The sequence below is a fragment of the Brachyistius frenatus genome, unplaced genomic scaffold, assembly GCF_029030835.1.
Source record: "Brachyistius frenatus isolate BFR_SWC_R1_liver_20210118 unplaced genomic scaffold, ASM2903083v1 Contig_254, whole genome shotgun sequence".
Taxonomy (NCBI): Eukaryota; Metazoa; Chordata; class Actinopteri; family Embiotocidae; genus Brachyistius; species Brachyistius frenatus.
In genome coordinates this window covers 370,348-393,219 of record NW_027210853.1, presented here as the reverse complement: position 1 = coordinate 393,219, position 22,872 = coordinate 370,348, and the positions used below count along the sequence as shown (strand labels likewise).

The 22,872-nt window shown below is 42.8% G+C and overlaps 1 protein-coding gene across 5 annotated transcripts in view; it reads left to right on the top strand.

Moving 5' to 3' along the window:
- Positions 1 to 2,111: 2,111 nt before the first annotated feature.
- The window catches only part of aplp2 (amyloid beta (A4) precursor-like protein 2), a 51,882-nt gene continuing 31,121 nt past the window's right edge, over positions 2,112 to 22,872 (top strand). For 2 of the 5 annotated variants that reach the window (XM_069720997.1, XM_069720995.1), the window contains exon 1: positions 2,113 to 2,402. In XM_069720997.1, coding sequence (XP_069577098.1) covers positions 2,331 to 2,402 — 72 coding nt within the window. In that variant the 5' untranslated portion in view covers positions 2,113 to 2,330. Of the gene's footprint in view, positions 2,403 to 22,872 lie in introns of all 5 variants that reach the window. The other 3 variants (XM_069720994.1, XM_069720993.1, XM_069720996.1) reach the window with 2 other exon arrangements.

Sequence of the window (22,872 nt, the reverse complement as noted above, 5' to 3'; positions counted from 1 at the left end):
AGTTCTCTGCAGAGATGGGAGAACATGCTGTAAAAAAAAACAACCATCTCAGCAGGACTCCATCAATCTGACCTTTATGGGAGAGGAGCTATGGAGGTCACTTGGAGCCAAAGGCACATGACAGAGTGCGTGCAGTCAGCATTTAAAGGACTACGAGAGCACGTAGAAAAATAAATATTTGATCTGAGGAGGCAAAAATTTAACTCTTTGAGTAGAACTTCAAGCATTGCGTCTGGCAAACATGAGGAGCCACTGATCATATGGCTCTACAGTGACACATGGTGGTGGCAACATGCCGTAGGGAGGCTTCTGCAGCAGGGACAAGATCTACAGGAAGAATGGAATAAACTAAAAAGCTTGTTGAGTCTTACCTACGAAGACTCAAAGTTGTAACTGCTGCCAAACTGGCTTCCACAAAGTACTGAATTAAGGGTCTAAATTTGTTTTATTGATACTTATAAATGACAGCTGTCAGTTAGTTTTAAACACATCTGCAAATTTAACAGATATGTGGTATTTGATACCTTCAGCTAAAATAAATAAATAAATAGATAGGCATTGCTAATTGAAAATGAGCAATGTGTTCCAGTCTACTTATTTCAAACAGTCAAAGTAAAACTTAGACTTTGACCTATATTCTCTGTCCTTTTTTCTTTTCTTTTTTTTAAAGAGGAAATTAATTCTCTGCTGTTTTATCCTGAGGTGTTTTACTTCAGTATCTGGGGATCAAATTGACACATCTCAAAATGAATCTAAACATTTTAAACGCATTGTAACACATTTCAAAAATTAATAACCAATCTGAGTACCCTGCCTGAAGCAAAGATCAAATTTACATGATGCTTATTCAGTTAAACCATCAGTGAGAAATACAAGTGACACTCTAGAAAGTCAAAATTGAATCTCAAAAGGTCAATGGGGTTTTTGTGTGTAACTTTTTCAATCACATTGGCTTCAAAAAATAGAAGAATCGCATTAATAAAACTAATTTAAATCTAATAAGCCCTTCAATGTGCCTCATGGAAGTTTCAATATTTTGACATTCAGCTCAGTACTGCTGAAAAAAGTATCCAGGTCCTCTACTGAAGTAAAGGCAGCAATACCACAAAGTGAAAGTACAAACAAAAGCCTGCATGGTACTGCCCTTAAGTGATGTAGCGACTTTATGCTTAAGCTGTCATACATTTTAAAGAGAAATATTGTAACTGACTGAAAATATTTGACAGCTGTTATCCCCATTAGTCTACTGTACATCCTAAACAATATGACCAGCTTATATAATAAGATGCTTTGTAACAGGAACCAATCAAAATAGCTACATTAGTTCAAATAAAGTTTAAAACTAGCGATACCCGCAAAAAAAAAAGTAATAAAGTTACCTATATTTGCTCCCTCTAATGCATCAGTAATGAAAATAAAATAATTAAAATGTGGTCATATAACACAGGGCTAGAAAGCTTACTTTAACTTTTGATACTTTAGTCAATTTTGCTGATAATATATTGACACGTTTTAAGTTTTTGCCTGCAGTGGAGTATATTTCTCCATTGTATTGATATTTTTAGTTTTGTTAAGGTTCTGAAAGCTTCTCCTACTTTATAAAAAGATTTACCATTAATGTTTAATTGTAGTCAGACTGAACCCACTTAAAGTGTTGAGTAAAAGGGTTGTGTGTATTATCGTTAAAATAAAAATCATCAAGTGTGTTATGCAGATTTGCTACTGTTAGAATATTGTTTAATAATTCATTCAATTCTTATACAGACGCCTCTGGCATTTTTGTAATTTGTCTACTTTATCTATAGACTTGTGTTTGTCGTGCGTTACGTTTTAAAAACCTAACTTGCAAAAATGTAGCTTCATCAGCTTACTACAATACATACAGTGGAGAAGGGCTCATAATATTTTCCTCTAAAATGTGGTGAGTAAAGATGTAAAATGTGGAGAACTTGCGTCAGCTGTGGAGCCCAGTGTGGTTTGTTTTGGTGGAGGACGGTGAGTGCAGCAGGCCGCCTGGTGGCGCAGTGCGCGCTGGATCAGACGGACCAGGGGAGGGAGGGAGGGAGGGAGGGGGCAGCAGAGGCAGAGCCGCCGCGCCACAGACACACAAGCCACATTTCCAGAGGAGACCGACGCTCAGTCCCCCTCCAACATTTTCTGTCGAGCTCGGGTAACAAAACAAGCGGAGCAGGACTCGTCTCGCTCCCCCGGATAGATTCTCAGATTATTCCCAGGACTTGGTTTGCTCTTTATTCTCCCGGACGTCTCCTTACAAATATAGCTCACAGGATATAAGTTCTTTATAGTAGTATAACCGGAGATCCTGGAAGATGGGTTCAGTCCCAGCGATATCTGTTCTTATTTTGGGCATTGTGGTTCCAGCGTTGGCCGGCTACATTGAGGTATGTGATATGAAATGTTTTCTGGGTTTTTTTATGTGCCAGGTTTGTCTGATTTGGGTCTAAACGCTAATGTGGGTTCATCATGCATAAAGCAAATCTTTTCGGCCTCATTATTTCTTGTTGTTCCTCTCCTCACATGAGGCACTTACGGCTGAGCTTTGCGGATCTTCTAACGAATACACTGCTTTATCTCGCTTGATGTGAAATATGTCGATAAGGGTTTGACTACTTCTACCAGCCAAGATCATCCCAGTTTACAATGAAGGAGTTTATAAATTTATTGTTGCTTTTGACATAGTTTTTAATGCTGAAATTTGTCTGCACGTTAGATCTTGTAAAATATTCATCAGCTTGCTTTCAGGTCGTTCTTCACTTCATTTCTAAGTACTGATTGCAGTTTGTTGGATGAGCTCAACACTGTCGTGCCCAGATTGTCCTGTAACGAGAATGATAGCAGTGATTATAGCAGGATTTGCTGCAGAGATCAAACCAAAGACAACTAGCGCTTAGTCAGGCCTTTGGGGACACAGGACCTCTGCAATGGACCATAAACAGTGCGCAGCCTGCTGTGTATGTGTATATTAGAGAAAAAGAAATCCTTTAACAATGTATTCAAACTGGAGCTTTTCCTGTGTCAACAGGATGCCCCCCCCCCCCTCTTCCAGCAGGTCCCAGTTCCTGCTCAGTCTGTCAATGTCTTATTTTGACAGGCTTGTAGTCTGTAATACACTTTGAACCACTATAGCACCACCCAGGAGTCAATTTGTTAAACCCAAATGGCCCAAATGTAGATCCTCCTGAACAAACACACCCACTCACACACGTGCACGCTCCCCTACCTGATGTCCTATTTTCCTGCTGGCTCACCACTTACTGCCCCTGGATTCTGACGCCTGCAGTGTCAAACATTTGTGTCATTGGATAACAATGCACCTATTTTCAGAGCAAACAGCCTTTCAGAGGGTAAACACAAGTATTCCTGCTCACTGTTGAAGCAACCATGACACAAAACATTTTAACAAGACGTCTCCTCCTGGCACTATTGTGTGCCATTCAAAGTAGTTATCAGGGGCGTTTTTTTTCTCCCCTGCATTTGCGACATAAACCTCGGCCATTTTGAGGCAGTATTGGCTGGCATTGTGTTGGGGGAAATAATGGTTATTATGGCCCCAACAAAATCTATGGTGCTGCACTCTCTACAAAGACATGTTCCCTCTGCAATGATTGCCTCCTCAGTCAGCCTTTCTAACCGCACAGACGTGCTGGTCGATACTATACAGACTCTCTTGAGATGATTAATGGAGGAAATCAATGCATTTTCCTGATCAGTCACCCAGATTAAATTCTAGAAATTTATGGTGGCTGCTGTTCATCCTGACTGGAAGACGCATGCTGAGGATCCCTGTGGTTTTTACATCAGTGGCTGTCCTGAAGGACAAGGCTTTCTTCTTCTTCAAGACAGCACTTGCAGAAAATATGGATATTTATATAAATTTTTGCACTTGCCACCTTTGCCTGCTAATACAATCTTCAAATAGGAAGGTAGACTTGACATTTAAGTGACACCTTAAAGTTGGACAAAGAAGAGAGCCCCAAGTTATAGCTAGCCTATATACTTATATTTATGTGTTGTGACTCTTAAAAAAAAAAAAATCAGGATACAGCTTTAATTTAAGTAGAAGATTACAGATTTATACATTTCTACTTTATACCGGAATCAAGTTAAACTCCATCAGGAATAAAGCCAAAGCTGTTTTCCTTTCCTACGTATCAGTCAACTGTTTGAAGCATGTCAAGACACGACAGCTTAAAAAACAACAACTGCTCGCTCTGATTGTTGCTGTTGTTTGTCAGAGAAGCTGCTGGTGTGTGCAGACTGGATTTTGCTGATGAGCTTGTGGCCACACAGCTGAGATAGATCTTGTTGTGCCGACAGGCGAGCTGCACCAGCTCCCCTGGACCTTGAGCTCGAGTTTATGAGCCAGTGAGCTTCTCAGAAACCCACTTTCTGCCGGTTAGGGATGGTTTATTTCCCTTCATCCACCTCTCTCCATTGTTCCTCATCTCTTTGCTCGTGATTGTTGAGTTGTTTAGAATGAAGTGGCTCTCTCTGCAGTTTCTCCCTTTTCGAGGTGTTTTGGGATTGGTTAGCTACTTCAGCTGTGTAAACAGTTTTGTTTTGTCGGATACATGTGAGAGTGCCAGATTGTGAGCTTTTGTTTCTTCAGCTGTTTTTAGCCCTCTCATCTGAGCATCTCTGTCTCACAGACTTTACAGTCTCCTCTGGCTTCAAAACAGGTTTTGTGTCCTGGTCATTTCATGTCCAAAAAAACAACAATCAGGATTTCTAAAGTTTTATTTCATTCACATCTGAGCGAAAACAGAATGTCTATAGAAAATAGATTAAATTTTGAGTGAGCAGCTGCATCTTTTCTGGAGCTAGTTTGGGAATACGGTACCGGCTATAACCACAAATCAAGTTCACCCAGAGTATTGCATCACACTGAGGCATTCGCTGGTATGGCTCCCACTGGATTAATCGAATACAGAGTATCTGGAACAGTTAATGTTTTCAGTACATTTTATTCTCTGCCGACTTAAGCAAGCAGAGATGATCACAATCATGACACGCATTGTTTAAAAACAGGGTTATGTAACACCACATCACATTTTTGTGCATGTCATAAAATCTAAAAAGTGTTGATGCTTCCAGTTGTCAACATGTGCCTCAATTCAAGGCAAGACTGATCTGGTGTGGAAGAGACTGCAGCATTGCCTCTCGCTGGGGGACGAACTGTATGCACACATGTACCCGTCAGTGTTGCCCTTCGAGGAATGGACCGGCAGATCGAATCAAGAGAAGTGCAGAAATGCTGGATACTTGTGCACAGGGAGGAGATCTGTTCAGCATAACTGAAAAACAAAAATGGACTGTGGTGCTGCTGTGCTTCTTGCTCGCTGGTTGCAGCCCTCTTGCAGCAGCATTTTCCTTTTTTATGATCCAGAGTGTGTGTGCGTGCTTGTAGGCAAGCGGAGATATTAAAGTGTACTCCTGTGTGCTTTCATGTGTGCATTTGCTCAGGGTATGGGCTGATAGTGAACAATTGCATGTGAGTGACTGCCCCCACTTGGTTGGGATTGTTGGGGCGGGTGTTATGGAGCCGTCTGTTAGCAGGGCTGAATGACTCCCTATGAGGACCTTTTGTGTGCCTCTGAATGGCCCGGGAACAGCCAGGGTGTCGTTACCATACAGCGGTGATAAAGATACGGAACACAAACAAGACTGTTGGCAAGGTTTCCCTCCTGAAGAGAAAAAAAAACAATACAATCAGTAGCACTTGCATTTGATAATGATCTCTCAACGCATTCTGTGGGCAGTAAAGCACAGTTAAAGCCTTCCGTAGGCTGTTCCCTTTCTTTCCTCTAAGCTGTGAAGATTGGCTTTTTGACCTCCATGTTCTGCCATGTCAATCAAGTTGAAGGCAGGGCATGTGCTCCATCAGCAGAGAATCAGCTTCCCTTGCCCTTGAATTCGTAGATTAGAGCCTAAAACCTTGCTTTCAATTGTTGGGACGGCCCAATATCCTGTGAATCCTCTTAGCGACAAGAAACTCTGGGTGCTTATATAGATCTGCAAAGGGAAAGGTACTAATCCCAGAGCCCTTCCCCAACACACACACACACACACACTCATTTCACTCACCCACTCACTAAGTCAAACCCTCATTTCCACACCCTGCAGAGGCAAACAGACATCAAAGTGGCACAGAACACAGTGAGTCACCTGTGCGTAATATCAGTGGTGTTCGCTCAATGCAGAATTTTGATTTGTGCTTTATGACTAACAGTAGGTAGGGATGTCTGATTGAATCTAAACCCTTAATCTCGCTCCTTTCATTTCCTCAAAGATACCTTCCTGCCACTCGCCTCATCTACGGCGTTCTGTCTCCCCGTCTTCCCTCTTACTGGCTTGGCTGTTTCGTCTCCTCCAAGCTGGTGCATGTCTCCTGGAGCGATTCCATCGACAGACACACTCTCAGCTCATCCTGAGGATTTAAATAGAGAGGCCTCATCAGGCGAGCCTTGTTCTCACGATGCCAGGCTTTGTCTCCCAGGCTCTGCGTGCGCTCTAATTACCCCAAGTGCGCAGAGTTGTCTCCTCTTCTTTCTTTTTTTTCCTTTTGCAACTGGAAATGTGTGGGTGTGTGTCTGTACGACTGAATCCACTTGCAGCTCAGCTCATCACATATTTAGTCAGTTTTTCTCGGTGAGAGATCCTGGGCATCGGGGACTTGGCAAGGAGTGAGTCGGTTCAAATCGACACACCCATGACTGCACATCGCTCGAGTTGCATCAGGCCTCTCGCCATATGTAGGCCATTCTGCACAGCTGTGACAATCCTCATGTATACGCAGCCAAGGTGAACGCCGCTACACCTGAGTCTGTGTGTTTTCAACAGTAGTCTGGCTCGGCGCGGGTGCACAAGAATTTCTATTGTCAGTTTATATGCCAGAGTGCTCAGGAATGCATAGCCTGAAGTGCGAACGCCATACTTTATTGTGCTGTGAGCAGCTCTCCGCCTGTGATAGCACTGAAAGTAACTGTACACTTTGGCAAGTTTAGTGGAAAAATGCATCTCCTTTAATGCTTTAAAAAGGAGCCCTGCCATTTCAGAATTTATTTTTTGAATGTATTTTCTGTGTGACAAAGAGAAGGCAGTCACTGTAGGTGGCTTAAACCCTGTCAACCCCCCTGCTCGGTCTGTACGCATGTTTGTGTGTCCCTGTGGCTCTGTGACTCACTCTCGCTGCTTAAAATTTTCTTACCATGAATAAAATATCTGGTGTGCTATCTATGAGTTACAGTGCACTTGTATCTCTGCCTATGGCCCCGCCTGCCTCATCCTGGTGTCCCTGTTTGTCCACGTGAGGAAGACTTTGACCGCTGTCCCCGTCCGGTTTTATTCAGGTGTGTAGCTCTGGTTTCATAAGATCAGTGAGTCATGCGCTGGCTCGTGCGAGACATTTGCACTGATTTGTCTGCTCTTTTTCTTACTTATAAAATGGAGGCTTGCAGCTTAGACTCAAAGTGTAACTCCGTGCCAAGCATTGTTTCCTTCTGTGTACACGCTCATCAGCATCTGTAAATGTAAGAGCATAAATTACTCGGGCTGTTTTTTTGTTTTGTTTTACTCTTGTTTGAACCCATCGTCAACTGAATTCTGTCTCTTTTGTCAAACAAGAGCATTCAAATCAGACCCAGTTTTCCAAACTTCACTTATAATTGATGTGTCTTTTCTTAGTGCTTTGTTTGTTTGCTTCTTTATCTTTTTCTCTGTGAGAGATTGAGTGAGTGGGTGGGTCGGCCTATCTGTCTCTGTGTGAATATTTGTGTCTCGCTCTGAATTTTGATGTCTCCGTTCTTATATTGTGTGGATGTGCGTGCGACATGCTGGGAGGCCATTCGGATGTTTAGTGTTATGGCGTCACACTGGGCATGCTTTAGGATGACAATCGCGGCCTGAGTCTTTGTTCTTGTCTTGTTTCGAGGTGATTTGAGGCACATGAGAGGTAATTTAGGTTCTTCTTTTAACTTGTCTGCATGCTCAAGTATAAATGCAGAGTGCCACAGTTTTATAGCTGAAGGAGGTAGTGCTCATGTCTTGATAAGCTGGCTGGAAGGCTGCTTTGTTGCCATAGTGCTCTGTTTTGCTGAGCAACACTGCACAAATACTCCATCCGCTGCCAGGGAAAACAGAGCACGTTAGTTCCAGCTCCCTCCCTGTCCGTCTTCCTGAGCTTCCCTCATATCTCTCCCCGCTTTACCCCCCATGCCTGTAATAGAAATGGTATCATCCAGACTGGAACCAAGGGCAACATGGACTTCATCCTGTTTTTTTCTTTAAGTTTATCCTCTTCTTTTCTCAGGGGAATGTGGGGGAAATGAAAATGTCAGAAAGGTAAGAGATAGAAGCATTGCAGTGTAACTCTATACCCCCAGAGAGAGGCCTGTGCTGCTACTGCCGCCGCTGGTACTCCAGCTATGTGACGGCCCTCTTTAACAGTCTGTCTGATACAGCGTTTTCTCAAGGAGAAGGTGGCCAAGGACAAACAGCAGCCCTGTAGGATGGTCCACTTGGGACACGAACAGAATAAGGGGAGATTTCACCCACATAGGAGGGAAGGTAAAACGGGGGAAGCTGGTGTTCTGAGAACAAAGACTTTTTTTTTCCTGCAACAGAAATGAGATGAAAACATTTCTTTCGAGTTTTTCCCCCTAATTATTTTTAAGCTCCTATACTTTCAGGTACTGTAAGTAATTCACTAATAGGTGTTTATACATGATCAGGAGTCAAAGCCTGCAGATCCCCTGCCTGCTCTCACAGTGGCAGTAAACGGATGACGTTTGTGTATTCTATAATTTAAGCAGAAGGCAAAACATGAATGAGAGTTACCTCAATCTAAAATAGAAAATCCCAGATGACAGAGAGGGGGAAATTAATGCTCCTTAAATGTTAGTAGGAAACCCTTTGAAGTAAACGACACCAATAGACACGCTGAGTGAGACAACTGTGTCACATATTTCCCCTTCATCATCTGTACACAGCTTTTCAGTAATACACTTTTATTATGCAGAAACAATGTGGTTATCACAAAGCCCTAGAGAACCAAAGATGGCCTCTTCTTGTTGCTTGTTTTTGTCCAATCAATAGTCCAATAAATTGACAGTTACATAAAAGACAAAAAGCAACACATCCTCACATTTAAGAAGCTGGAAACCACAAATGTTTGGCATTTTTCTTTGATAAATGACATTCTTTCAAATTAGCAGTAAATATTCTATTCCTCGACTAATCAATTAATCAGGAAATTGTTTCTGCTCTAGACAGTCCTCCAAGCATGTCTCATTGTACGGTGCGTGTCACTGTGCATCACTTCATGCTCAATGCCTGATTGCAGGCAGCATATTTAGAATTCTGCACCAGACCTGCATCCTCCCAGATCTGGCAGTGGCTGAGTTAGGACTCTGATATCCTCCTTGTAGTATTTCTCTTTTTAATTTTTCAACGAATGACCAGAAGAGCTTTCCATCATTTGCCACAAGTAGTTACTAGAAATCCATTCTCACTTAAACATCCACAGGAAATTACTCTTAAAGCAACAGTGATTGTGCAGCAAACCGTGAATTGAGAGTGCTGTCAGATCACCAGCTGAAGGACTGACATAATGTGTAAACTTTTCTTCACAGACATTTCTATTCTGCATAATAGGGCCCGGAATCTGCGCTTTTTCCATTTTTTTTTTCTTTATTACAAAACTGAAGCTAATGAATGCTGCAGCTGCACACCTCTATCAGCCATTTTCATCTGAGATAAAAACCAATCAAGCACTCCAGAGAATTCCATTAGTTTGATGAGATATGAATATAGCTCAGAGCTCAAATCTGAAATAGTCTGCTGTTTCAGACAAACCCATTAAAAGTCATTTGATCTTCTGCAGCTAATTATAGAGCCTTCTAAGCAGCTAGCCACCTTCACCGGACTCCTCCCCTTCTGTCCCCCACCTTCCCCCCAACCACTCCCTTCAGTGTTCATCACATCCCGTCCTTATGTTTCATATTTAGCGTCACTGTGCTATTATTGAGGTGCTGGGAGCTGACAGGCAGACACTGCACCCAGGCATGTCAGGGCACAGGGATTTGTCAGCCTCCTCGTCACTGTCATTTACCCAGACAAGTAGAAGGATGTCACGGAGGGGCCTGACTGGGGCCGTACTCTGTAGGGAAGGAAACAGGAGGTGTAGGGAAGGAAACAGGAGGTGGGGCAGCGAGATCAGAAACCTAACAAAAAGCGGATATCGTAGACGGGTCTAGAGATGGAAGCTCCTGCGGTGAAGTCCGTGTCTTCTCCATAGAGACGTGACTGATTATCTGTTGGCCTCAGCATGTCTCACTGGAGTTATATTCTTCACTCGTCTGATTGAACCCCCTCCGCCCTCCCCCTGCAGAGAGGCTGAGGGAGGGCAGAGCAGGGCTTAATGACAGATAAGCATATCTACATTGCATCCATCATGTTCCCCCGGTAAAGATGGCCTCCATGGCATTGCCTGGAGCATCACAGGCTAATGCAGACATGTGGGTTATGTCTCTGCTCCACTGCTTAGAGTCTGCAGGGGGGGAAATAGGAGCGGGGAGCTCTGCAATCAGAGCACAGATTAATTTACAATCAGCATGGGTGGTCATGGGGGAATGGCACTGAGCTGCCTGCCATAACTTACTTCCATGTGGCAATCAGAGTCAGAGAAAAAGGTTTAATGCGAATTGAGCAAGATGGTGACAAAAAATTATTTTGAACATAAAAATGTTTCACGTTTGATATGTTAAAAAATGCTTTTCTGTAAGTTGAAAAATTATTTTAACACCACCTCTGCATGTCTTACAGAAAAGGTGAATTTGAAATACGAGAGTGATTGAAGTCTGACTCGCAGTTCACACATCTTGCACATTTGAGAAACGGATAACTTAGTTTTTTTTTGCATTATAAATTACTTAAACTTCCAAATTATTGTTGATACTTTTCCTAGCCATCATTTATTTACTTATTTGACCTTTTTTGTGTATTTGACACAGTCAGAGATATGACATTTTGCTTCTTAATTTCTAAAGAACTAAACGTCCAGGATTTTTCCCAGTGATAAAAGCCCCAGAAAGATTAAACAAATTGGACTGCTGACGTATCAAAATTATAGCGGTTTCAAATTCCTTCTGAATGCCCTCATCTGCAAAAATGGAAAACAATGCCGGAACTTTGTTGTTGGCCTATTGGTCGTCAATTCCCTAAGGGTGCTGCGACCTGATTATTGTAGACTACATAATACAAGCAAAACAACTTGTTTTCAGTAGCAGGTTATAAAAATGCAAAGGCTGACGTTTAATGCACTCGACTAATCACTGACATTTACAGTGCATCCGGAAAGTATTCACAGCGCTTCACTTTTTACACATTTTGTTATGTTACAGCCTTATTCCAAAATGGATTAAATTCATTTTTTCCCTCAAAATTCTACACGCAATATCTCATAATGACAAAGTGAAAATAGTTTGTTTAAAATTTTTGCAAATCTATTAAAAATAAAGAACGAAAATATAACGCGTACATAAGTATTCACAGCCTTTGCTCAATACTTTGTTGAAGCACCTTTGGCAGAAATTACAGCCTCAAGTCTTTTTGAGTATGATGCTATAAGCTTGGCACACCTATTCTTGGGCAGTTTCTCCCATTCATCTTTGCAGGACCTCTCGAGCTCCATCAGGTTGGGTGGGGAGCGTCGGTGCACAGCCATTTTCAGATCTCTCCAGAGATGTTCGATCGGGTTCAAGTCTGGGCTCTGCCTGGGCCTCTCAAAGACATTCACAGAGTTGTTCCGAAGCCATTCCTTTGTTATCTTGGCTGTGTGCTTCGGGTCGTTGTCCTGTTGGAAGATGAACCTTCGCCCCAGTCTGAGGTCCAGAGAGCTCTGGAGAAGGTTTTCATCAAGGATGTCTCTGTACATTGCTGCATTCATCTTTCCCTCCATCCTGACTAGTCTCCCAGTTCCTGCTGCTGAAAAATATCCCCACAGCATGATGCTGCCACCACCATGCTTCACCGTAGAGATGGTATTGGCCAGGTGATGAGCAGTGCCTGGTTTCCTCCAAACATGACGCTTGGCATTCTTGGAGTTCAATCTTTGTTTCATATAATATATGACAGCTGTAATATAACAAAATGTGTAAAAAGTGAAGCGCTGTGAATACTTTCCGGATGCACTGTACACCCCAGATGTTTGTGAACCTTCAGAAAGGACTACTGCCTGCCTGAGCAGGGACTTTTTGGGAGGTGGAATTATGCCTCCAAAACTTAATCAATACTCTGCTTCCTTAGATGGAAAAGCTGCAATGGAAGTGCAGGATAACATGCCCGAGAGTTGAACATCCAGAATATACAGTGTACACAAATGAACTAACATGGTGCAAAACGCATGTTGGCATGTCCAATTAAAATGTGGCCTCGTGTTTGCAGTTTTTGTTTTAGTTTTGTAATTTTGAATCCAAACGGGTTCTTATGGCAGCCCTGTTGAGGTCAACAACCCCCTCCTCTGTTTCAGAATCTGCACACAGTGAATCTGTCACCTGTCATCATTTCCTGTTGTCAGATAGTTTGGAAACATCGCTACGTGTCCTTGATCTCCTTCATTCTCCTTCGTTCTCCTGCACTTCTCTGCTGTTCCAGCATTGCCTCACCACAACTAATGGCTGCCTTGTAGCGACAGTATGTGATATTTCCATGTCGCCCTTGAAACTGCCTGCTCTCAATGTCACCTCCCACTGAGCACCATTCCCCCACAGTCCCTCTGATTTAGACACAGCGTTCTTCCTCCCCTCTTCTCTCGGTGCTGACTGTTGTGCACCACACATTTTAGGACAAATTGGCTATTTTACATCTTTCTTCACTGGAACATTCTGTCCTTGCACTTCCCTCACCTCCCTTTCTTCTCCATATACCACCTCTCTATTACACTTCTCACCTAATGGCTGCTTTCTCCTCCTCACTGCCCCAATTTCTCTTTTGCTTGCTCAACAATTACGTGCTCATTAACCGAGGGAGTTCAGGCTGCTGAGAGAGACGTCGGTGACAGGGCTGGAGGGCTCGCTGAGGTGCCCTGCTACTGTGGTTCCTTTATTGACAAGTCTGCCTGCCTGTCTACCAGCCTGCCTGGTCCTGAGGAGCAGCCGCGTGGTGCCGCATGCTGATGAGCGCAGAGTCATCTAGCAGGAAAATGAAACCGACGAGTGGGAGTGACAGCGGGAAGAAAGGCTGCAGCACTGTGTTTTCACCCCAATGTGGGGGACATGAGAGGAAGAGAAGCATGAGAAAGTAAAGCGAGCACAGGTCATTTCTTCCAAATCCTCTCTACTCAGCGTGAGAGATTAGGCGACTGCTCTCCGGCAGACGAGCAAGAGGCACACTCCTGTGTCTAATCCTCCTCTTTTAAACTGCTGAGAGTGCAGCACAAAGTGGGGAAAGAGTCTGCGTCCACATAAAGTGGCCTGTGGAAAACACACGCACATAGTTCAAAACAAACTGAGCCCCGTCTAACAATCGCCTAAGCCCTAAATCCTCCTCTGTAGCCACTGGCAGAGCCGTGCCCACCACCCACTTCTTTTGCCTGCTCAGATATCGCTACTCAGTGGGCTCTCTCCCCATCACATCACCTGAAATCCTCCACAGAAAGCGAGCACTGTGTCAGAAATACCCCTGCATCCCTCATTAACTTCTCTGCCTCTGTGATGTCAGGCTTTAGACTCACACATGACACTAGCGCACACGTGCGGCCCATCCCTCTCCTTGCGCAGCTCAACGGCTGGATGTCCCCCCTCCCCCCTCCCCTCCCCTCCCCCAGCACGGAGAGGCTTTTAATAAATGGGACGGCTATGGCCAATTTAATCATTCTAATGTCTAATGTTGCAGCGAGCACTCTGTTGGCTATTTGATCTCCATACCAGCTCACAGTAGAGAGCAGCGAGCAGAGGCTGGAGGAGGGAGGAAAACGCAAATTGGAGGTGGTTGGGGTGGGATTGAGTGGAAAAAGATGTGAAAACAAGAGAGAGGATGTCAATTTAGTCTAATGAAGACGGCTATTTGCAATTGAAGTGAGATGTAAAGGGAAAATCATCAGAGAAAAGCCTTTTTTTTTTAATCTTATTAATGAAGGCAAACCTGCTTAAGCATGTGTCAAGTCAAGGCTAAAGGCATTGTTTGACTTGGTGGTGAGGCTAGTTGTTCCGTCTATTTCGGTCATAAACATCTGGCATAGTGATGTCAAGAATGTAATCCGCTCCAGGCCACGTGGACAGTAAGCCCGGATAGAGAGGGCTGAGAGGGTCGGCAGCTCACATGGCTCGGAGAGGGAGGGAGACGGGCCGAGAGAGGCAGGTGGAGAGGTAATGCTTAGAGATAGCATGAGGCAGGAGCCGATGGGTTCACAAAGAGTCGCCCAGAGTGCTCGGAGTGAAAAGAGATGAAAGGAGGGAGATGGAGGATTGAAGGGATTGCTCACACTGAGAGCTTTTAGCAGACAGAAGGCAAGAATGGGTGATTGTACTGACAGGAGCTCTGCAGAAGAGGCTCGAACTTATTGTCAACAGCAAAGCTCGCACCTGTGACTGCTGCATAAAAAATGTTCGCCTGAAAATGGACCTTAGTCATCAGAGCCCTTGAGTCATTAACAGGAAAATGAAAGCAATTATCTTATCTTCCTCTTGGATTAAACAGTCCAAACTCCAGCACCTTATTTATGCAAACATGCACCTGCTTAGGTTTGCAACGAAACAAGTGGTGGGTAAAGGCCTCGGTGTAATTATCTCTTTATCGCTGCAGCACATGTTTATCAGTTATTTATCTGTTGACTGACTTCAATGCAAATGCCAACCTTCTCTGCACAAAACAGCACACCCACCACGTAATCCGAATTGTGGGCTTGTTTTGTTGTATTTGCATGAGACATGACAATAAAATATAATATTCAATTAGCCATCTAATGAACCCTTCATTTAAAATCACAGCTGCTAAATAGCAATCAACAAATTATTAAGCCTTGTGCTGCTTTTATTTCTCTCTTTAACGTGCTGTGCTGTTAATCAATGCTGTTATTTACAAGCAAACACAGGAGAGAAGCCGATCTTTTGGTTTTATGATGGACAATTTTGGTTCAGCAATATATTGCAGTTCTATTGCCTGGTAGCCACACTCCTCTGCCATGCCTCTGCCCTTCAGACATTTTGTGTTGCTTTTTTCCCTCCCAACATGTCTTGACACTGATTGGCCTAACGAGAAAGATGTAGTCAGGCCCTTGCTATCACTTGACATGACTCTTTCCAAATTTGGCAGCATACCCTGCAAATAGTTCTCTCTGAGCAGAATCAAAACAAATGTTCTCCCAGGTCTTCTTTTCCTCTACATCCTCTGTGCCTGCTGCTCCTCGTCCTCTACATCTACCTAATCTCACCAGGTAGGCAGGGAAAACCAAATGCTATATTATGATGGCTGTGGATGACTCAAGGCTGTGAGGAGACACATGTGGGCTGAAATCTGTGTCAAGAGGGGCCGTGGGGGGTAAACGCCTCCTGCTCGGCCCTGCTCTCCTCGCTTCGCTGGCAGCCCTGCCCTCACAATAAAAGAATAATAAAACACAGGATGCAGCAGGCATCCTGATGTCGGCCGTCAGGCACCGAGCGCATGTTCACAAGCAGACAAGCACTGTGTCTCTGACAAGCCACAGATAACAGCTGAGAGAAAGATGGCGAGACCCCACAGTATTAACAGCGCTGCATGTCTGAGAAAATGTCTTTGAGGGAAAACTGTGTGAAGAGTTAAACGGGGAGAAGTGAAGACCTTTGTCCCATGATGTCAGAGTGGCTTAGCTATTCTTACCACTGAGCGTTTATTTTTTTCCCCACGGCTGGCCGGCCTTTTGGACCTACATTATAGAAACACGAGCTGCACTTTGCACATTGATGCCCTCTTCAGTTTGTGTGTCTTTAAAAACACCCACTACTTATGAAAATCGTACATTTCTCAGAAGTCTCTGACAAAGAATTTCTTAGATTAACTTTACAACTTTACAAGTGAAGAGAGAGAGTTTTTCTCCGTATTAGAGTTCAGGGACCGAGGATACTCGGCTGATGTGTGGTTTGTCGACACACTCGAACTTCTTTTAATTATCAGCCGAACTTCCTGGCTCCCTCCTCGGTTGGTTACCTCTGCCTTGTGCTTTCCGACAAAAGCATTGATCATGTTTACCGGTAGGAAACGGGGAAGGGCTCGTATCCTTGCTGCTGCACAACTCTTTGACCGTGTTCAGATTGAAAAAAAAACAAAAAACAGTACCTGGACTTCATCACAAAAGGAGCTGCGCTGGCGAAGCGAAGATGTTGAGATAAGGTCTGTACACAAATTAGTGCAGTGAATGATAAAAAATAAATTATGTTGTAATCACTTTTCAGAGTTATAAAACCCAGTGTCAGAGTAATATAAAACCAGAGCAGTGTTTTCACGCCTGACAAGCCATCAAAGTCACTGATTTGTTGCATTGATTGGACTTCTTGGATTCTATTTCAAAGTGTTATTGAGAGTGCTGTCAAGTGTTATTGCCACCTGAGGTGACACATCCCCATCAATAAAACCTTTTTTTAAGTAGGACTCTTTTTCCTCTGATTGTCCACTCACTGCTTTTGATAAAAGTGGAACATAGACTGCCATGTTGGTTTTTTTTGCAAATTGTGAAAATACACAATTTCTGTTCGTAAACCATAATATAGTATTAATACAGTGGCGTCATATTTTTTTTTAGCCATAGCCTAGGTGCATGGCAGAGAGTTCACCAGACTCTTGCAGTTCTCAATAAAATCATGTTGCACGCTGTGTGAACCACTGCACATCTGTTTTAATCAGTTTTCTGAATGAGGCATACACGGCTTAGATTTATTTCTCTATAAAAATCCCCATTGAATCCTAAATTATAAAACCTCTTAACATTAAATATGGTTCTAACAAAAAGGCAGTGTTATCCTCATTTTATTTCCAGTGTTTTGAATGAGCTCTATTGCCAAGGGCAAGCCTGCAAGACCAGACTCCTTTGGCCCGCTTAGTGGAGACGCTTATAAATAGCCCAGACGCACCATCTCTCCCTTGAAAAGACGTGAAGAAATTCAGTGCTCTAATTAACAGGGTTTTTCCTCTTTTCTTGACTGTGGATCTCTCCACTTCCCTACAATTTATATTGACATTGCAGGTTTTTAGTTGGCTCTTAAGTCCACTTAAGATAATGACAAGATAACAGTTCCAAGCAGCCTACAGTAGTGCAGGGGTGAGAGCGACAGCGCCCCAACGATATTCCTGTGATCGTTCAGTGGTCCTCTTAAAACAGCAGGAGAAAGAAGGACATATGAGCTTCGGAGATGTAAAAGGCCTCTTAAAAGTTTGACAGGAGGCAGAGAAGAAAAAAAGTATCGAAGCAGCATGATTGAGCAGCGAGAGGCTGACACAAGGTCAAGTTTGAATAGATGCATTTTCAGCAACTGATAGAAAATATGAAGTGACTGTGAGGTCGCGCTAACCCTGCTGCCTGATAGGGCAACACTTGCAAATGCACAATGTAACAATATGTATCAGGAAGCTGTAAAAAATAAAAAATAAATTTAAAAAAAAAAGGACCGCTATGTCGGGCACATCTTAGAAACTGGCTGCTAAACATTCTGACTGTGCGTGATCCAATATATTTTATTGAAAAAAAAAATAAGAGATTGCCTGAGATCTTCCTAAAACTTTAATTCTGAAAAGCATTTTCATTTTGCCTCAATTTGACTGCCGAAGCGATTTTTGTATTCGGTGGATTTTGACCACGAGAAGTCGATGGATGAATGCCCGTGACTGACAGCACAAGTTTCAAATTTCACTTATTTTTATCCCGAATGTTTTAGTTCTGTTTCTCTCATTGAATATTGTCAAAACATCTTCAACACAAATCAATGATTAGTTCTGATCTTTATGTTGCCTCTAAATATCGTTTCAAGTTAAATCATCATATTTTTTGCCAGTTAATATGTTTGACGTTTTTTTAAATGAAGATAACGGAAAAAACAACAAATACTTGATTTAGAAAGTCAAGTTTGTTATTAGTCAAAGTTTGAAACATTTATAAATGCATTGGACCTTAGACTTGATTGTATTACAATCTAATTTTGAGCAGATGCTTGAATTTTCTTTGTAAATCGTAAATAACTGCATTTATATAATGCTTTTATCCAAAGTGCCATGCACGGCAATGCAATTTTGGGGTTCAGTGTCTTGCCCAGGGACACGTCAACATGTGGAGGGGAAGCGCCGAGGACTTTGATTAGTGGATGACCTGTTGTACCTCCATAACTGCAGCAATAGTGTATTTAGTGTTAACATGTCTAGCATATCATGTAAACGCTCCCACTGGTTAGTTTTCATCTTTCCTCTCAGAAATACATCTCTGGCTTTCTGTCTGGTAAATATTTGAAGAGAAACCAGGATCAGTTGGTGCCTGCTTGTAATGGGGAGTGACATTTCTCAAACCATGATGCTCTCTGCCATGGCAATGGGCATAGTTTGTGTTCAGGGGAGTACTGAGCACAGACTTAGCTTTGTGCGCTGCATGTCTGCTGTGTGTGTGTGTGTGTGTGTGTGTGTGTGTGTGTGTGTGTGTGTGTGTGTGTGTGTGTGTGTGTGTGTGTGTGTGTGTGTGTGTGTGTGTGTGTGTGTGTGTCCCGGCAAATATGTGCAAACCTATAGAGCCGGGGGTCATTTTGCCCAGAAGAACACTGTCTTGCTGAATGGACCCAACAGGGCAGAGGACCTACTATGTTGTCACACAGCCTCCATCATTACGCCTCCCGTCTCTTCTTCCCCTCCACCTCATACGTCAGTCTCTTACAATTGCGGCCTCATTCCCTCTTTCTCCATTAGTTTTTTTCCCTTCTCAAACCACCCTCTCTCTTTTTTTTCCCCTCTCCTTCCTGTCGTCCTTCCCCGTCGCTATGCGCTTCTGACGATCAATCTCCCTCCTTCACTTCCCTCCAGTATGTTTCTCGCTCCTTTACCCTCTACCTCCCTCTTTCCCTCTGCCCCTCTTTCTTCTGCAGCCCCAATGTTCCTCTGTGTGAATAGCTGGGATGCTTTTGTAGATGGTTTCCATAGCGACAGGCCATTCGAACAAGTCGTCATTCACGTCCGTTTGCTGTAAGCTGGAGGGAGGCCATGTTATCTCCCCCTCACACAGGCGGACCCGCACAACTCAATCACCACAACTGTTTAGCCAGCAACCAGCCAAGTGTGTATCGTCAAGCTGGAGCTTAATTACGAGCACGTCTCGCTGCTGTTCATCTCCCTTCACCGAGCGTATCATCGCATTGACGCTCAGTGAGATCAAGTTGCAGCTCAATCAGGGAAACTTTTAACTATATTTCAGGGTGGAACTTGTAGAATATTAACACCAGTTAACAATTACCATGAAACAGGATGCAGCTCACTTTGCATTTACACCATCATTCTCCTAGATATACCATTTACTTTTTACTGTGTCATAAAGGCTTCGTCTCACTCTCAAAAACAAATAAACACAAATAAAAAGGCAAAGGTGCACACAAATATGGAATTAAAAAGTTAAATTATGGGAGATGAGGTTTAGCTTTTGGGAAATATTTGGATGATATATTTTATTTCTTTTCCTAATTTTCAATTAGTTTTATGTATATGTTTTATTGTTATTTTGTACAATTAAAAATTGCGATATAATCCCAGTGTAGTGATTTTTTATTTGTGGTAGTGGTAACTGGGCTGCAACTGACAATTGTTTTCTGTAATATTTAATCCATCCATTATGTTGTTGATAAATCCATCAGCTGCCTATTTGGTCATCAAAATGTCAGAAAATGATCAAACAAATGTCAACCAGTATTTGCCAAGGTGTTCCTTTTTCTACACCTGACCAACAGTCCACAAACAAAAGATATTCCATTTATAATCATGGAGGATTAAAGAAAATATTAACATTTAAGAATCTGGAATGAAAGAATCTTTATTACTTAAAATTATTCATCGGTTATCAGACTAGTCGTCGGCTCAATTTTACTGACGATCAGTAAAACACTTTTTCAACTTATTGTTGCAGCTCTTCTGGCAAAAATGCAAACAACTGCTTGCCCTTTCAACTCGTTGAGTCCTTTAAGTGTCTCCAGGCTGCACCTGCTCAGTAAAAGTGACAAAAACTCGACAAAAAAATACAGTTAAAAATCAAATAATGCCGAATTCAGAATGAGTTATTGAAAAGGCAGCAGGCTAATCTAACGGTAGACCTCTGGTATCATTAATCAAAACAGGTGGACGCTTTCTTATAGTGAGTTTCACGCCGATCCGTCATCACTTTGATTTACTGACTCGAGACATGAAAGGAAATATAGGACACGGCAACGCCAATTGTTCATGCCGTGTTCTGCACGTTGGAGCCGCTCCGCACAATCTCATCAACAAGGGCATGTTCAGTCAAGCGCAGGTTGAGCGGAAAGGATTACAAATAGGCTTACTGTTTGAACTGGGGCGGGTACCGGTGCGTCATGGCCGCGCTGTTGTCTTCCGCGGAGGGTGTTTGAGAGGTGTGGTCACTGTTTTTCTACTCCCCCGTCACACTTCGGTGCAGAAAGAACAGACACCTCTCACCTTCCAGATCAATTCTGCCTGCGAATGGATGAAAGTTAAGGAGCCAATCGGAGGTGACCGCACGTGAACAGAAACATCACGTTCAGCTGGTAACTCCTAACAAACGCAGAAAGACACGCACAAGATATGCATGAGTATAATGACACGGTTTCCCTGAGTAAACTTTAGACATTGTTTTTGCACAATTTTTATTCAGCTTTTTTCCACAGAGGTCTCACTTTTTCAGTTTCGATGGAGAACAAATTAAGAGATTATTTGCAAGAAATGATTGTTTTACACTCAAACATACTTTGAATTTTCATTTTTCAGACTGATTTTCAAAACAGAAGTGGACAGTGAGCAATGTGTGTGACTCTTCTTCCTCTTAAAAAACAGAGTTCATGTAGAACTGTAAATTGCAGAGGCTTAAGTTTCGTACTAACTGGAGTCGACTGTTCCTCAAACTGTCGGAGCATTTTTTTTTTTCTTTTGCCTTCCTGTGGGTTTGGAGCAGTGACTCATAGGGCAATTCCAGAGTGATCTCGGGACACTTCAGATGGCGAAGACAAAAGGCCATTTCGCTCACACAGAGGGGCTCATTTGCATTGCAGTGAGGGCATTGCCCTTTTGATTCGGATTTAAAAGAACATGACACCTTTTTTTTTTCTTTTGTTTTTATTCTGTTTTAACTGTCTACCCTTTTGAGGGTGGGAGGTGGTGAAGGTGTTTGGCCAATAGGAAAATGTGAGTGTCGCTCTGTCACCGAATGCACATTTTGGACAAATAATAAAAAAGGAAAAGAAAAAACAATCACAAATGAAAAACTGCTCCAGTAACATTATCTTAATGTCAGACTAAGTTTCCTCCGAACCTTACCGACTGTCATTCCTGTAACATGTGGAATCATTATTTCTTTTTATTAGGATTCTTTTCACCCAGCTCCAACACTATTAGCTCATGCAAACAGCTTTAACTTGTCTTGCACACATTAAGCTCATAATCTTAATAAGCAACACATGAATAGAGCTTGAATACTCATCCGTATTTCAAAGTAGTCTTGGCCCGAGCAGATCTTTCCTCTGTTGTATTGATTCTTGAGTGTCAAATAGATGGCAAAGGATTCATTGATCTTCGACTCAAATAACTGCATGCATATTGGGGAATTATTGAATAAGGGAGAATTGCATGCTATGTGTCATCTATTAGACAGAAAAACTCAGTAAAGCTACAAACATAAGACAAACGCATGTTGTACCAAAAGCTGTTGCGTAAAAGCAATAATAGCAGCTAATATAGAAATACACATATTAGCACAATGTAAGAATCATAAACACTTTTTAATGCAAGCAAAAGTTGTAAATCGATATTAACTTCATATACATACCCTGACCTGTACATGTGTGTGTGGCTTTGTCACCACTGCATATCTTGTTTAAGTATTAAGTCACCACAGGGAAGGATTAGGTGGATTAATGATGCCAGGCATTTCTGTGCACAGTCACATGGACACTAAGCATTCTGGGAACCAGCAAATCCTGAGTGTTGCCTCAGTCTGGAGTTTGCTGTGAAAAGGGCCAGACTGCGAGTATGGCTTCACCACAGCTCTGCCAAAATTAGACTTGTTGCCACCACTCAGTGAAGCCTGCAAAGTTTATAGAGCAGTTGACACTGGAGCTGTTTGCAGTGTTGCTGTTTTTATATGGAACATGGGCAATTTACCAGAAAATGTTTGTCAGAAATCTCAGGCAGGCACCACCATGTAACCCATTTATTGGACTTTCTGGTCACAGAGGAATTTTGTGTTCAGTTTGTTTTGGCTAATTCAAAGTTACCGCCTACGTGTTTGTTTTGGAGAATCATCACTGAGGCTCAAACCCCGCTGTGTTGAACATTACAACTCTTATGTATTCATTTCCCCTTTCCTTCTATCCTCTCAGAGTGTGTGCGTGTGCGTGTGTGTGTGTGTGTGTGTGTGTGTGTGTGTGTGTGTGTGTGTGTGTGTGTGTGTGTGTGTGTGTGTGTATATATGTGTGTGTGTGTGTGTGTGTGTGTGTCTTGAGCTCACAGCGCAGATCACACTGCCCTGAGTGGTCAACCTGAGACCACACACACATGCATACATACACACACACACAGACTGGATTAGCTCCTTTGGATCTTGCCCAGAATGCTGTGTGGTAGGTCATGTAATAACTGACCCGACCTGGTCTT